Below are 17,966 nucleotides of genomic sequence, written 5' to 3'. Positions count from 1 at the left end.
CAGTATTTATAGCTCAATCTCAAAAAATGGGGTGACAGGTTCCCTTTAACTCCAAGACTTCCTAACAGGCCAAGTTACATGTTAACAAAGAACCCCTTCTTTGATATCACCTTCACAATTCTTGCATCCATTGAACTTGTGAGTTTTTGGAGAGTTTCTGCTTGTATTTCTTTGCATGAAGTCAGAATAGCCTCCCAGAGCTGCTGTTGATGTGAACTGCCTCCCACGCTCGTAGATCTTTTGCTTGTTGATACTCCAAAGGTTCTCTATAGCAGGGGTGTCAAACTGCATTCCTCGAGGGCTGCAAACAGGTCGTTTTCAGGATTTCCTTGTACTGCACAGGTGATAATTTAATCACCTACACACATAATGATTGCAGCACCTTGTGCAATGCTAAGGAAATCTTGAAAACACGCATGGTTTGCGGCCCTCGAGGAATGCAGTTTGACACCCCTGCTTTACAGGGTTGAGGTTAGGAGAAGATGGTGGCCACACCATGAGTTTATCCCCTTTTATGCCCATAGCAGCCAATGACTCAGAGGTATTCTTTGCAGCATGAGATGATGCATTGCCAATTTGCCATGCATGAAGATGATTTTGCTCCTGAAGGCACGTTTCTGGTTTTTATACCATGGAAGAAAGTTGTCAGTCAGAAACTCTATATACTTTGCAGAGGTCATTTTCACACCTTCTGGAACCTTAACCCCTTAATCCCATATGACGTACTATCCCGTCGAGGTGGGGTGGGCTTTAATTCCCACCGATGGGATAGTACGTCATAGGCGATCGGCCGCGCTCACGGGGGGGAGCGCGGCCGGGTGTCAGCTGTCTATCACAGCTGACATCCGGCACTATGTGCCAGGAGCGGTCACGGACCGCCTCCGGCACATTAACCCCCGGCACACCGCGATCAAACATGATCGCGATGTGCCGGCCGTATAGGGAAGCATCGCGCAGGGAGGGGGCTCCCTGCGGGCTTCCCTGAGCCCCCCGCAGCAACGCGATGTGATCGCGTTGCTGCGAGGGTCTCCTACCTCCTTCCTCCTTGCTGGACATGGATCCAAGATGGCCACGGATCCGGGTCCTGCAGGGAGGGAGGTGGTTTACCAAGTGCCTGCTCAGAGCAGGCACTTGGTAACGCTGCAGCGCTGTTTGACAGATCGGTGATCTGTCGGAGTGCTGTGCAAACTGGCAGATCACCGATCTGTATTGTCCCCCCCTGGGACAAAGTAGAAAAGTAAAAAAAAAATTTTCCAAATGTGTAAAAAATAAAAAAAAAATATTCCTAAATAATGAAAAAAAAAATATTATTCCCATAAATACATTTCTTTATCTAAATAATAAAAAACCAAACAATAAAAGTACACATATTTAGTATCGCTGCGTCCGTAACGAACCGACCTATAAAACTGTCCCACTAGTTAACCCCTTCAGTAAACACCGTAAGAAAAAAAAGAGGCAAAAAACAACGCTTTATTATCATACCGCCGAACAAGTGGAATAACACACGATCAAAAAGACAGATATAAATAACCATGGTACCGCTGAAAGCGTCATCTTGTCCCGCAAAAAACAAGCCGCCATACAGCATCATCAGCGAAAAAATAAAAAAGTTATAGTCCTGAGAATAAAGCGATGCAAAAATAATAATTTTTTCTATAAAATAATTTTTATCGTATAAAAGCGCCAAAACATAAAAAAATGATTTAAATGAGGTATCGCTGTAATCGTACTGACCCGAAGAATAAAACTGCTTTATCAATTTTACCAAACGCGGAACGGTATAAACGCCTCCCCCAAAAGAAATTCATGAATAGCTGTTTTTTGGTCATTCTGCCTCACAAAAATCGTAATTAAAAGCGATCTAAAAACGTGCCCGAAAATGTTACTAATAACAACGTCAACTCGTCCCGCAAAAAACAAGACCTCACATGACTCTGTGGACCAAAATATGGAAAAATTATAGCTCTGAAAATGTGGTAACGCAAAAAATATTTTTTTGCAATAAAAAGAGTCTTTCAGTGTGTGACGGCTGGCAATCATAAAAATCCGCTATAAAAGTAAATCAAACCCCCCTTCATCACCCCCTTAGTTAGGGAAAAATTAAAAAAATTTATTTATTTCCATTTTCCCGTTAGGGCTAGGGTTAGGGCTAGGGCTAGGGTTGGGGCCACAGTTAGGGTTGGGGCCACAGTTAGGGTTGGGGCTAAAGTTAGGGTTAGGGTTGGGGCTAAAGTTACGGTTAGGGTTTAGATTACATTTACAGTTGGGATTAGGGTTAGGGGTGTGGTTAGGGTTACTGTTGGGATTAGGGTTAGGGGTGTGTTTGGATTAGGGTTTCAGTTATAATTGAGGGGGTTTCCACTGTTTAGGCACATCAGGGGCTCTCCAAACGCGACATGGCGTCCGATCTCAATTCCAGCCAATTCTGCGTTGAAAAAGTAAAACAGTGCTCCTTCCCTTCCGAGCTCTCCCGTGTGCCCAAACAGGGGTTTACCCCAACATATGGGGTATCAGCGTACTCAGGACAAATAGGACAACAACTTTTGGGGTCCAATTTCTCCTGTTACCCTTGGGAAAATACAAAACTGGGGGCTAAAAAATATTTTTGAGGGAAAAAAAAGATTTTTTATTTTTAAGGCTCTGCGTTATAAACTGTAGTGAAACACTTGGGGGTTCAAAGTTCTCACAACACATCTAGATGAGTTCCCTGGGGGGTCTAGTTTCCAATATGGGGTCACTTGTGAGGGGTTTCTACTGTTTAGGTACATTAGGGGCTCTGTAAACGCAATGTGACACCTGCAGACCATTCCATCTAAGTCTGCATTTCAAATGGCGCTCCTTCCCTTCCGAGCCCTCCCATGCGGCCAAACAGTGGTTCCCCCCCACATATGGGGTATCAGCGCACTCAGGACAAATTGGACAACAACTTTTGGGGTCGAATTTCTCTTCTTACCCTCGGGAAAATACAAAACTGGGGGCTAAAAAATAATTTTTGTGGGAAAAAATTTTAGTTTTATTTTTACGGCTCTGCATTATAAACTTATGTGAAACACTTGGTGGGTCAAAGTGCTCACCACACCTCTAGATAAGTTCCTTAGGGGGTCTACTTTCCAAAATGGTGTCACTTGTGGGGGGTTTCAATGTTTAGGCACATCAGTGGCTCTCCAAACGCAACATGGTGTCCCATCTCAATTCCTGTCAATTTTGCATTGAAAAGTCAAACGGCGCTCCTTCCCTTCCGAGCTCTTCCATTCGCCCAAACAGTGGTTTACCCCCACATATGGGTTATCGGCGTACTCAGGACAAATTGTACAACAACTTTTGGGGTCCATTTTCTCCTGTTACCCTTGGTAAAATAAAACAAATTGGAGCTGAAGTAAATTTTTTGTGAAAAAAAGTTAAATGTTCATTTTTATTTAAACATTCCAAAAATTCCTGTGAAGCACCAGAAGGGTTAATAAACTTCTAAAATGTGGTTTTGAGCACCTTGAGGGGTGCAGTTTTTAGAATGGTGTCACACTTGGGTATTTTCTATCATATAGACCCCTCAAAATGACTTCAAATGAGATGTGGTCCCTAAAAAAAATGGTGTTGTAAAAATCAGAAATTGCTGGTCAACTTTTAACCCTTATAACTCCCTAAAAAAATAATTTTGGTTCCAAAATTGTGCTGATGTAAAGTAAACATGTGGGAAATGTTACTTATTAAGTATTTTGTGTGATATATCTCTGTGATTTAATTGCATAAAAATTCAAAGTTGGAAAATTGCGAAATTTTCATAATTTTCGCCAAATTTCCGTTTTTTTCACAATTAAACGCAGGTACTATCATGAAGTACAATATGTCCCGAGAAAACAATGTCAGAATCACTGGGATCTGTTGAAGCGTTCCAGAGTTATAACCTCATAAAGGGACAGTGGTCAGAATTGTAAAAATTGGCCCGGTCATTAACGTGCAAACCACCCTCGGGGCTTAAGGGGTTAAAGGCCCCTACCGGCTGTTTCCCCATGATTCCGGCCCAAAACATGACTCCTCCACCGCCTTGCTGATTTCGCAGCCTTTTTGGGACATGGTGGCCATCCACCAACCATCCATTACTCCATCCATCTGGGCCACCCAAGGTTGGTCGACACTCATCAGTAAACAAGACTGTTATGAAAATTAGTCTTCAGGTATGTCTGGGCCCACTGCAACCGTTTCTGCTTGTGAACACTGTTTAGGGGTGAGCCGAATAGTAGGTTTATGCACCATAGCAAGCCTTTGAAGGATCCTACACCTTGAGATTCGAGGGACTCCAGAGGCACCAGCAGCATCAAATATGTTTGCTGGTTTGCAATGGCTTTTTAGCAACTGCTCTCCTAATCCGATGAACTTGCCTTGCAGAAACCTTCCTCATTATGCCTTTATTAGCATGAACTCTGTCTGTGCTCAGATTCAGCCACAAATCTCTTAACCGTACGATGATCACGCTTAAATTTTCTGGAATTATCTAATTTTTTCATCCCTTGACCAAGGCTTTGCACTGTTTGATGCTTTTCGGCAGGAGAGAGATCCTTTTTATTTCTCATATTGCTTGAAACCTGTTGCCTGCTTATTCATGTGAAACATCATTTTTAAGTAGTTTTCCTTTAATTAGAATCACCTGGAAAACTAATTATCACATGTGTTTAAGATTGATTTCAGTGATCCATTAAGCCCTGAGACACAATACCATCCACGAGTTTATTTGAAAAACAAAACAATTAAATCTTTGACACTTTAGGCCATGTTCACACGTTGCGGTTTTTACCGTGGAACCGCGGCGATTTTGATGCTGCGGGTCCGCTGCAGTTTCCATTGCGTTTACAGTAACATGTAAACCCTATGGAAACCGCAAACAGCTGTGCACATGCTGCGGAAAAAAACGCGCGGGAACGCAGCGGTTTACAACCCGCAGCATGTCACTTTTTTGTGCAGAATTGCAGCGATTCTGCACCCATAGGAATGCATTGATCCGCTCACTTAAAGGGACTCTGTCACCTGAATTTGGCGGGACTGGTTTTGGGTCATATGGGCGGAGTTTTTGGGTATTTGATTCACCCTTTCCTTACCCACCGGCTGCATGCTGGCCGCAATATTGGATTGAAGTTCATTCTCTGTCCTCCATAGTACACGCCTGCGCAAAGCAATCTTGCCTTGCGCAGGCGTGTACTATGGAGGACAGAGAATGACCTTCGATCCAATATTGCAGCCAGCATGCAGCCGGCGGGTAAGGAAAGGGTGAATCAAATACCCAAAAACTCCGCCCATATGACCCAAAACCAGTCCCGCCAAATTCAGATGACAGGTTCCCTTTAAGTAAGCGGATAATGTGCAGATGGTACCCAGGTTGGAGGAGAGGAGACTCTCCTCCAGGCCCTGGGAACCATATTTGTGTAAAAAAAAAATAAAAAATAAAAATAATGATATACTCACCTCCCAGCGCTGTACGCGGCCGTCCGGTCTCGGGTTGCTATGCGAGCAGGACCTGCGGTGACATCGCGGTCACATGACTGTGACGTCACGAAGGTCCTTCTCGCACAGCATCTTTGGAACTGGACCGCCGCCTGTAGTGCCGAGGAGATCGGGACGTCAGAGGGTGAGTATATCATTATTTTTATTATTTTTAACATTACTATTGATGCTGCATATGCAGCATCAATAGTAAAACAAGTGCAGGATTAAACCCGCAGCGGAACCCGCAACACAAACCGCGATAAATCTGCAGGGATAACCGCAGCGGGTTTGCCCTGCAGATTTATCAAATCCGCTGTGGGAAAACCCGCGGGAGAACCCGCAGCCCCCTTCCCACGTGTGCACATAGCCTAAATCCAATTTGCATAATAATTTGAAACATGGTGTATAGTTTGTGGGGGATAATGTGTCTGGGTCTCCTGTATTAGGGTATGTGTCCACGGGCCGGATTATATACGGATTACAACTGCAGTGTTCAACCCGCAGCGTCCAGATGTTACAGCATAGTGTAGGGGATTTTGTGAAATCCCATCCCCACTATGCGTGCGAACACGCATCCGGCGGCCCTGCATTTACGGACATGCGGCTCGTCTTTTTTAGAACGCCGCCGCCGCCGCAAGGTAAATAACTAGGTCCTATGTATAGGGTGCAGCGATTCCGGATGTGTTAAATATACACCGTGCGTACAGAAGGGGGCGGTGCTTTGGGCGAAGCGGGTTCTCCGCTCCGTCCAAAGCGCCGACAATCCGGACTGTGGATGCGCACCCTCACACGCTCTTTTGGTATGGCCGGCTATAGGGGAAGGAGCCCCTCGCGTAGGGGTCACTGGCAACTTTCTATGGCACCTCACTGTAACAGCACGTTCCACGCTAAGGCATGTGCCCCAGATATATAGTGTGGGGGTAATTTGTCTGGGTCTTCTGTATTGCACGCTCTTCTGGTGCACGCTGGGATTGCATCTTGTCTCTGTTCTTAAGATTGTGTAGAAATCACCGTAATATGAGCTACAGTGGCTATGTTCTTTTCACCAGTGGAATGGGGCCATGAGACCCCGACCAATCACTCTAAACACAGCTATGAGGTTGCCATTCAGGCTCAGTAGTGATCCTATAGATCCACACATACCAGTTTATGGATCCTTTGACTTATTTGACCCAGTGAGCCCATATACTGCTCTGTGCAGGTCTCATGCAGGAGCTAGACAATTCGCACCTGTGGACATCTGATCTACAGTACATAGCAACAGTTATGAATTGTGTAAAACAAACAATGTATCATATAGATTCTCTTTAAACATTCACAACTGCAATTGATGGAAATATGACTGATGCATATTGTGGCCATATGGGTACATGCAGTGCTGTACATTCAGGCCTGTAACCTTTGTACCTGCTCTATCCTTTAGTGGTCTCCTTGCAAAAAGTGTTAAGAATAGCTGAGATCCTGGCGCAGGAGGAGCAGGGACCATCGTGGGCCACTGGGGAAACAGCGGTAAGAGATGGGACAATAGAAGTTAGTGGTGTTTTTTGTTTTATTTTTATAGAGCAAAAATTCTACTGGACATACTTTGTTTTTCAGGAAGCGGAGGCTGAATTTCATGAATTACTGGCATTTTACGGCTATGATGTATCAGATTGTCTATCAGACAGTGAAGTAGATAATACTCATCCTGAAACCATACAGACTCTTGGTTTTCTACAACCGGTAAGACACTGTGACTAGGAAAAGATCCCATCACATAATGTCCTTTACACTTAGAGATTGAGTATTTTGAAATTCAAATTCACCATGTCTGATTTTTATTTTTTATATGTAATAAATTTGCTGCAAATCACATGTACGCCAATTGCTCTAAGAAGATTTATGTAAGACTTTAAGGACTGTATCCAACCCATCTCACACTCAACTCGAACACAGCCTTAGGGCTCAGTCAGACGTCCGTGGATCTTGGTCCAAACTTACATGTATGGACTGGCTAGCGTGACAGCCTTATAGAAATATATGAAGCTGTCACGCATGGGAGAGTCATGGTCAGTCCATGCATTGCTGTCTGAAATTGGACAGAGATCCATGAACATCTGAATGAGCCTTAACCCCTTTCTGACCTCGGACGGGATAGTACGTCCGAGGTCAGAAGCCCCATTTTGATGCAGGGCTCCGGCGGTGAGCCCGCATCAAAGCCGGGACATGTCAGCTGTTTTGAACAGCTGACATGTGCCCGTAATAGGCGCGAGCAGAATCGCGATCTGCCCGTGCCTATTAACTAGTTAAATGCCGCTGTCAAACGCAGACAGCGGCATTTAACTACCGCAGCCGGAAATGACGTCATCGCCTACCCCAGTCACATGATTGGAGGTCGGCGATGCTTCTCCATTGTAACCATAGAGGTCCTTGAGACCTCTATGGTTACTGATCGCCGGTAGCTGTGAGCACCACCCTGTGGTCGGCGCTCACAGCACACCTGATTTTCTGCTACATAGCAGCGAACAGCAGATCGCTGCTATGTAGCAGAGGCGATCGTGTTGTGCCAGCTTCTAGCCTCCCATGGAGGCTATTGAAGCATGGCAAAAGTAAAAAAAAAAGTTAAAAAAAAATGTGAAAAAAAAAAAAAATATAAAAGTTTAAATCGCCCCCCTTTCGCCCCAATCAAAATAAATCAATAAAATCAAATCTACACATATTTGGTATCGCCGCTCTCAGAATCGCCCAATCTATCAATTAAAAAAAGCATTAACCTGATTGCTAAACAGCGTAGCGAGAAAAAAATTTGAAACGCCAGAATTACGTTTTTTGGTCACCACGGCATTGCATTAAAATGCAATAACGGGTGATCAAAAGAACGTATCTGCACCAAAATGCTATCATTAAAAACGTAATCTCGGCACGCAAAAAATAAGCCCTCAACCGACCCCAGATCATGAAAAATGGAGACGCTACGAGTATCGGAAAATGGCGCAATTTTTTTTTTTTTTTTTTTTTTTTTAGCAAAGTTTGGAATTTTTTTTCACCACTTAAGTAAAAAATAACCTAGTCATGCTAGGTGTCTATGAACGCGTACTGACCTGGAGAATCATAATCGCAGGTCAGTTTTAGCATCTAGTGAACCTAGCAAAAAAGCCAAACAAAAAACAAGTGTGGGATTGCACTTTTTTGCAATTTCACCGCACTTGGAATTTTTTTCCCGTTTTTTAGTACACGACATGCTAAAACCAATGATGTCGTTCAAAACTACAACTCGTCCCTCACATGGCCAAATTGACGGAAAAATAAAAAAGTTATGGCTCTGGGAAGGATGGAAGTGAAAAATGAACACTGAAAAACGAAAAATCCCAAGGTCATGAAGGGGTTAAGTGATAAGTCACCTCACCATAGAGACTGAGAAAACCCAACAGCCCATTCAATATCACCAACAGGCTTGTTTAAAAAAAAAAAATCGCTACTTACCGGTAACTGGATCTCTAGGAGCCCATGACATCACCATGGAGAGAGGGATCCGCCCTTCAAAGACAGGAAACATACAGAATAAAAGGGCGGTACCTCTCTTGAATCTGTTGGTTTACAGATGCAAGAGGACATCCAAGGATTTTGTAACAAATATGAACATCATAATGCTTATTAACCCCTTCACCAACTTGTGTTTTTCTGTTTTAGTTTTTTGCTGCCCTTTTTCCCAGAGCCATAATTTTTTTTTTTTTTCTTTTCCCATCAATATAGCCATGTGACGTTTTTTTTTTTACAGGACAAGTTGTACTTTTGAACCACACCATTGGTTTTATCAAATGGTGTACTGGAAAAAAAAATCAAAGTTCAGTGAAATTGCAAAAAAGTGTGATTCCACAATTGTGTTTTTTTTTTTTTTTTACCATGTTCACTAAATGCTAAAGCTGAACTGGCATTATGATTCTCCATGTCATTCTGGGCATGCAAATGGGAAATATGTATAGGTTCTTTTTTATTTAAATTATGAAAATAAAAATCCAAAATTTGTTAAAAAGTTGCAATTTTTCATAATCTAGGCCTGGGTTATGGCTTATTTTTGTTTGATACCATTTTGGTGTAGATACGATCTTTCTTCAGAATAAAAGTTCCTTTTGTAAGAGAAGGTACTATTTGAACAAGTCCCACAGAGAACAAGGTTCATGGAAGGATAGGAAGCCAAGGAGCAAAGGCTTCATGTTTGAAGGCCCTTTCTCTGAGTCTAGGAAGGCTTCCAAGTGACGGGCTCTCCCAGATGGGAGAAAGGCTGTCCCACTTCAAGCCTGCCTGGGAGAGAATTTCATCCAATCCTTGGATTCTAAAGGTAATTTGTTCTTGGATAAAGTTAGAGTTCAGGTCCACTCCCCATCACACATTCCAGATATTTCTCCCTCTCCCACCCCCCCCTCCCCAGAAGGAGCAATTGGCCCTGGAGACAGAAGTGTTAGGCTTAATGCACAAAAAAAGTGTTGATGGAGGTGCCGGTACAACAGCGGGGGCAAGGATTTTATTCTCTCCTGTTTCTAATTAAAAATAAAAAAAAAAGCCAGATGGCAGCTTCAAGACTATAATTAATCTAAAGGGACTGAACATATTTCTGATCTCCAGGCCCTTCAAGTTGGAGTCCATAATATCGCCCAAGATGCTGTTGCATGAGCATCCTGGATTTAAAGGTTGCTTACTACCACGTCCCAATCTGGGTGGAAGATCAGCAGTACCTGAGTATCCTTTTACATAGACAAACAGAGCAGGCACTTTCAATACGGGTAATAAAGGTTGTTCTGGAGATTACAGTGCATCTTTGAGAACAGAACATTTAAAATCATTCCTTATTTGGACGATTTCCTGGAGGTGGGCAGATCGAGAGACTGCAATCACCAACTTATGCAAGTCAAACCAGTCTGACCCAGCTGAGATGGATACTAAATCTGGACAAATCGAAGCTACACCCACTAAGAATTCAGTCCGTCTTGGGGCTTATTTTGGACTCGGGAAAACGAATGTTATCTGCTGGAAGAAAAGAAAACCAAGGTTATAACCCTGGTATCAGCAGCAGTGACCAGGCTGGTTATGACTCTAAGAAAAGCAATGTTACTGGGGACAATAACTTATGTATTCCAGGCCATTCAGTGGGTACAGTTACACTCCAAAGACCTACAGCAGGAGAAGTTTAAATAAACAAAAAAGAAAAAAAAAAAAGCCGATTTGACGGGAAGACCATACTTTCCCCAGTGACTATCAGTTTCATGGTCTGGTGGCTAAATTTAGAGGATCTATCACAAGGAACCCCTTGGTCCTAACAGATCATGGATATAATTGACAAAGGCAAACTCTGAAGGATGGGGAGCGCATCTTCGAGATTGCATAGTCCAAGGAGTCTGGTCGGAGACAGAAAATCATTCATCAAACATGACAACTGCTAGCAGTATGAATACAGTAGTAAGGCTCCTTTCCCAGCTGAAGGGTCATCATGTTTGGATTATGATTCCTTACATCAACCATCAAGGGGGCACACACAAGATGTTGCTCCCTTGTGTTGGTGACAGAAGGGATCCTGTGGTTCGCAGATCATCATCAGTTAGCACTAAGGCTACGTTCACATTCGCGGCTTTGGACGCAGCGGCGTCGCCGCAAAACGCACGCGTCATGCGTCCCTATCTTTAACATTGGGGCCGCATGGGCGTGCGTTTTCATGCGTTTCGGTGCGTTTCGCAACGCATGCGTCGTTTCGACGCACCTGGCAGTGCGTTGCAAACACAACATGTTGCATTTTTTCTGCGTCAAAAATTTTTAAAAACGCTTGCGTCGCATTTGCGTCGTCGAAGCTTCAAAACCTCCATTGAAGGGTATTGGCAACGCAGAAGACGCAAGTACTTGCGTTGTTGTGCGTTGTACTACGCATGCGTTCTTTACTTTAAAAATAGAGACACTGAAAAGACCCTATATATATATATATATATAAAAAAAGGTTGAACGCATGCGTCAAAAATGCCTGCGTTCTACTTGCGTCTTTCGTGCGTCGTGCGTTGCGTCCAAAGACGCGAATGTGAACGTAGCCTAACAGAATTGCACATGAGGGGAAGAAAATGAGAGCGCAAACTGCCTTAGTTGAAATATACTAAAGGAGTGGGAATGGGAACTGAATCCAGGAATATTCCAGAAAATTGTGGATCAGTGGGGACAGCCAGAGATTTGTTTGCAACATGCGAAACAAAAAGAACAAATCTGCTCTCTAGATCCAAGGGAAAGTTCCTATGCAGTAGACTCGCTACACATTCCCTGGAAATTCAACCTAGCCTACGCCTCCCCCCCCCACCCCGTTGGTATTGATTTCCACTATACTGAAGAAAATTCAGGAAGAGAGCAAAAGTTATATTAATTGCTTCCTTTTGGCCCTAGAGGCTATGGTTCACATGGATGAGAATGAAGTCTGTGTCGGATCCGTGAACTAGTCCGGATATTTCGGATCACCTCAGGCATGGCCCAGTCTGTCATCCTCAGTGGTGAGGCCTGCATTTAACGTCACGGATTTTGAGAGGTTGTTGTTAATCCAAAAATTCTTCTCTCCGGCCTTAGTCTCTACTCTGCTTCAAAGCAGGAAGCCAGTAACGACTAAAATATATGGTAGGACTTGGGCAAAATTTTTGTCTACTTCGGAACAATCCTGGGAAGGGGAAGTTCCGACTAAAGCCACACTAGAGTTCCATTAGAAGGGAATGGAAATGAGCCTAGCCACTAGCACTCTTAAGGTGCAATTGTCGGATCTAAAAGCCTTATAATTACTAGATGGTGGCCCGGTTCTAACGCATCAGGTATTCTAGAATATGTGTGTAGTTTATTTAAGAAGTTTTCAGAACAATGCAATTTATACACAGGATTCGGCTGGCCGGGCGCAACCAATTAGCGAAGCGTGGTTCAAATTCCGGGCCAATTTGTGGCCGGACTGCACCTGTCGCTGGTTGGTCACGCCCAGCCGGGCGTGACTAATCAGTGAAGCCAGGGCCTGCTCCAGGTTTTTGAGGGCCCCGGTCGAAAGTGTGTGCGCCCCCCTCTTTAACACATACCACGATTCATGATGCACAGATACAACATAGAAATATAGCACAGCCAAGCAGCATACAGCCCCCCGCAGTGTATTGCCCAGCCCCCCTGCGGTGTATTGCCCAGCGGGCACCATATCCCCGTTAAAAAATAAATAAAATAAAAGGTTATATACTCTCCTTCCGTCGGCCCCCGGATCCATCCCAGGCGTTTACCGATGCTCCTCGCGACGCCCCCTCGCGATGCCCCCTGCCGGCCACGACCAATCAGCGACGCGGGATTTCCGTGACAAACAGACATACAAACAGACGGAAGTGACCCTTAGACAATTATATAGTAGATAACCTAGCTGGAGATAGGTGAATAATTAAGTTTATTAAGGCATGTGATAAATCTAGACCGATACCGGCTCCAAGAATACCCCATTGGGATCTAAACCTAGTCCTGGAGTTAACAAGATCTCCCTTTGAGCATCTAGCGAAGCATTGGTTAAGATGCTCTAAAAACAGCAATTTTAGTGGCCCTAACACCGGCCTGTAGGCCTGCAAGTGACCGACTATCAACTGCCCGTTTACCCAGATATTGGATAATGAGGCCAAACCCAGCATATATTCCGAAGGTAGCATCTAAATTTTATAGGAGCCATGAAATGGTTAAACCAATAGGTAATCCAGCTCAGGCATTCTCTTAACAACTTTCAAATTTTATTAGAAAAATTCTTTAAAGTAAGTAATCCATTCAGCATAGAAGTCACAAGCTCCCAATATGGGAAGAGTTCTGTGGGCCGATGCGTTTTGAACCTTGCGGTTCTTAGTCCTTGTATACCATCCTGAAAAAAAGAACCTTATATGCCACACCCCCTATCCCAGTCATGTAATTGGTACCACAAAATCACCAATAATAATCATCTGTTGAGAAATATCCATTATTTAACTCACAATATAAACTAGATAAAATAATAAAACACACATATACACGATAGACATATAGATCAAAAGATAGAAGGCTACAATAAATTAAGAAATTTATACTCAATGAAATGTCAGATCCTGTTTAATATTCATCCCTAAAGGTGCCCTTGTTTGCATATAAATCCACCACCATTTCCTATTTGTTTTCTATGATGGTCACCTCCTCTACAGGGTTTAGAAACCTTTTCTATTCCTTCAACTCTGCACTTAGTTGTGTCCCCATTATGGTGTAATGAAAAATGTCTGAGCATTTTACCATCTTAAAGGGAACCTGTCACCCCCAAAATGGAAGTTGAGCTAAGCCCACCGGCATCAGGGGCTTATCTATAGCATTCTGGAATGCTGTAGTTATAAGCCCCCCGATGTATCCTGAAAGATGGAAAAAAAGAGGTTAGATTATACTCACCCAGGGGCGGTCCCGCTGCGGTCCAATGGGCGTCACGGTGTGGTCCGGCGCCTCCCATCTTCTTAGGATGACGTGCTCTTCTTGTCTAAACGCTGCGGCTCCGGCTGGGCCTCTCTGACCTTTCCCTGCGGCGTGAAGACATGAAGAGGACGTGATCGTAAGAAGATGGGAAGCCCCGGACCGGACCGTGACTCCCACCGCAGCAGGACCACCCTTGGGTGAGTATAATCTAACCTCTTTTTCTCATCTTTCAGGATACAATGGGGGGCTTATAACTACAGCATTCCAGAATTCTGTAGATAAGCCCCTGATGCCGGTGGGCTTAGCTCAACTTCCATTTTGGGGGTGACAGGTTCCCTTTAACGGTAGCTGCATCTGATAGATGGCGTCTAAAGCTGACTTTCAATTGATTAGTGGTACAGCCCACATATTGGATTTTACAAATTAAACAAGTTTAATATATACTACATACAGTTAGGGCCAGAAATATTTGGACAGTGACACAATTTTCGCGAGTTGGGCTCTGCATGCCACCACATTGGATTTGAAATGAAACCTCTACAACAGAATTCAAGTGCAGATTGTAACGTTTAATTTGAAGGGTTGAACAAAAATATCTGATAGAAAATGTAGGAATTGTACACATTTCTTTACAAACACTCCACATTTTAGGAGGTCAAAAGTAATTGGACAAATAAACATGACCCAAACAAAATATTTTTATTTTCAATATTTTGTTGCAAATCCTTTGGAGGCAATCACTGCCTTAAGTCTGGAACCCATGGACATCACCAAACGCTGGGTTTCCTCCTTCTTAATGCTTTGCCAGGCCTTTACAGCCGCAGCCTTCAGGTCTTGCTTGTTTGTGGGTCTTTCAGTCTTAAGTCTGGATTTGAGCAAGTGAAATGCATGCTCAATTGGGTTTAGATCTGGAGATTGACTTGGCCATTGCAAAATGTTCCACTTTTTGGCACTCATGAACTCCTGGGTAGCTTTGGATGTATGCTTGGGGTCATTGTCCATCTGTACTATGAAGCGCCGTCCAATCAACTTTGCAGCATTTGGCTGAATCTGGGCTGAAAGTATATCCCGGTACACTTCAGAATTCATCCGGCTACTCTTGTCTGCTCTTATGTCATCAATAAACACAAGTGACCCAGTGCCATTGAAAGCCATGCATGCCCATGCCATCACGTTGCCTCCACCATGTTTTACAGAGGATGTGGTGTGCCTTGGATCATGTGCCGTCCCTTTCTTCTCCAAACTTTTTTCTTTCCATCATTCTGGTACAGGTTGATCTTTGTCTCATCTGTCCATAGAATACTTTTCCAGGCCTGAGCTGGCTTCTTGAGGTGTTTTTTTCTGCAAATTTAACTCTGGCCTGTCTATTTTTGGTATTGATGAATGGTTTGCATCTAGATGTGAACCCTTTGTATTTACTGTCATGAAGTCTTCTCTTTACTGTTGCCTTAGAGACAGATACACCTACTTCACTGAGAGTGTTCTGGACTTCAGTTGATGTTGTGAACGGGTTCTTCTTCACCAAATTAAGTATGCGGCGATCATCCACCACTGTTGTCATCCGTGGACGCCCAGGCCTTTTTGAGTTCCCAAGCTCACCAGTCAATTCCTTTTTTCTCAGAATGTACCCAACTGTTGATTTTGCTACTCCAAGCATGTCTGCTATCTCTCTGATGGATTTTTTCTTTTTTTTCAGCCTCAGGATGTTCTGCTTCACCTCAATTGAGAGTTCCTTTGACCGCATGTTGTCTGCTCACAGCAACAGCTTCCAAATGCAAAACCACACACCTGGAATCCACCCCTGACCTTTTAACTACTTCATTGATTACAGGTTAACGAGGGAGACGCCTTCAGAGTTAATTGCAGCCCTTAGGGTCCATTGTCCAATTACTTTTGGTCCCTTTGAAAAAGAGGACGCTATGCATTACAGAGCTATGATTCCTAAACCCTTTCTCCGATTTGGATGTGGAAACTATCATATTGCAGCTGGGAGTGTGCACTTTCAGCCCATATTATATATATAATTGTATTTCTGAACATGTTTTTGTAAACAGCTAAAATAACAAAACTTGTGTCACTGTCCAAATATTTCTGGCCCTAACTGTAAGTGGTGTTGCAATTTATACATTTCTTAATTTTATATGATTTATTGGTAATTGTAGAATTAAATTCCCTAGTATTATCAACATGATTGCAACATATACAAGTGCGGTGTCCACGATTATAGTAAGTCCACTGAATGGAGCCAAGTTTTCTCTTTTCCCACGTTGTTGTTGTTATATAAATTTGGGGACATTATATCTCCTAGAGATGTGCTCTTGGCTGAAAATCTAATAGGCTGAGACAATATATTTTTTAACATATCATTTTGATATAATATGGGAATATATTTTTGTATAATTTTGATTTCCGTAAATTGTGGGCTATATTGTTACAAACGAAATTTGATTAAAGTCTTGGTGTGATTTTTCCTATTTTATTTTTTTCTTTCAACATGTCTTGTCTGTTTTTATTAGCGATCAAATTGTTCTCTGTCCAACATCCATTGTGAATAGCCATGTTTTTTTTAGTCTTTTATTGACTTGAATCAATTCATTGCTAAGTGTGATATCCGAGGATATATTTTTTATTTTTTTTGAAGGGTATGTGTAAATTTTAAATTCATCTCATTCATGAAGCAAACAAATTGTTCAGCTGCCTCCTCAGTCCCATCCCATACCAGGGAGAGGTCATCAAAATTACGGCCATACCACCTGATGAATCAGAATGAGATAAATTTAAAATTTACCCATACCCTTCCAAAAAAATAAAAGGAACTAGGACAATCTAATGAAACAAACCGTACATGGACAAGGCAAGAGAACCTGGATCTGATGAAATGCTACTATAACAGCAGACCAAATGAGAGAGGATAATTAAAGCGAGAGAGGAAATTCTGGATGGATACAAGACCTGCATTTCCACAGATTGAGAAACAACTAGTCACCCAATGTTTGTGTCATACAGAGAAAGCTATTATCACAACTTGAGATGGATCAACTGCACTGCAGATCCACCCCACGTGAAGACCTGGAAAAACAACATATGCAACCCCCTGAAAATCCTGATCCAATCCTGCAACTAGAGAGCACTGCAGCTGATCTGAAACAGAAGATCTTCGATAAACTAAATGCCAGAGATCGACTGCCAAGGCTCAGCAAAGAAACACCACCAGACAGTATGCTAGAAGATCCCAATAGAGCACTTGCATCAATACCTACCCCCTCCATAACTCAAACTAATAAAATGATCTATGCTACTGCCTCAGCAATCATGGAAATGCTTGGCTATACAACCAACAAGAACAACATAAGTATGTGCCCACCTTGCAAAAGACTGGAGACACACATCAAGGTGACATGAAAGGAAGTCAGCCAACAAACAAATACAGAAGGGTGTAAAGATCAAGAATAAGACCAAGCTGGAAAAGTACAAAGGCCTGACCCCAACTGAAACCCTAGAGACTGCTAAACAAAGGCTCACCGCACTTGCTGCAAGATTAGAAAGATGAAGAGCAGGACAGCACTCGGCCCAGACTTGATCCACACCTTCTGGCTTAAGAAAATAACAGCGGTATGGAGGAGGTACATGAACAGATGGCAAAGTAGATGAACTAACTTCTAGAAGCAGGCCACCACTCGGCTTGGCAAGGAAGAACAGTGCTGATCGTGAAGGATCCTCACAAAGGAACAGTTCCATCCAACTACTACCCAATAACCTGCCTTAAAACAACATGGAAACTCCTGTCAGGCATCATAGCCACCAAGCTACAGAACCTTTTGAACCAGTACATGAATCAAGTTCAGAAAAGCATTGGGACCAACACCAGAGACTCTAAGCACCAGCTCCTTGTAGATAGAGCAGTCGCTAAAGATCCAAACAGACCAATCTCTGCACAGCCTGGTTTGGCTACAGCCTATGAATCTGCCACACACATGGATCTATGAATGCTTGACTTTCTACAATGTCAAAAGGAAGTTAAGGACCTTCCTCAAACTCAATGGGGCTTTGGAGGA

General features: G+C 43.1%; 1 protein-coding gene across 1 annotated transcript in view; it reads left to right on the top strand.

Annotated features, from left to right (window-relative positions):
- LOC138676744 (mesoderm induction early response protein 2-like) overlaps positions 1-17,966 on the top strand; it is a 182,088-nt gene that overhangs the window by 49,404 nt on the left and 114,718 nt on the right. Inside the window, exons 3-4 of the mRNA XM_069766355.1 lie at positions 6,902-6,987; positions 7,075-7,200. Coding sequence (XP_069622456.1) covers positions 6,902-6,987; positions 7,075-7,200 — 212 coding nt within the window. The remainder of the gene's footprint in view (positions 1-6,901; positions 6,988-7,074; positions 7,201-17,966) is intronic.

The sequence above is a fragment of the Ranitomeya imitator genome, chromosome 1 (genome assembly GCF_032444005.1).
Source record: "Ranitomeya imitator isolate aRanImi1 chromosome 1, aRanImi1.pri, whole genome shotgun sequence".
Lineage (NCBI taxonomy): Eukaryota > Metazoa > Chordata > Amphibia > Anura > Dendrobatidae > Ranitomeya > Ranitomeya imitator.
Note: the sequence above shows the minus strand (reverse complement) of the source record. Positions and strands in the feature narration are given on the sequence as shown.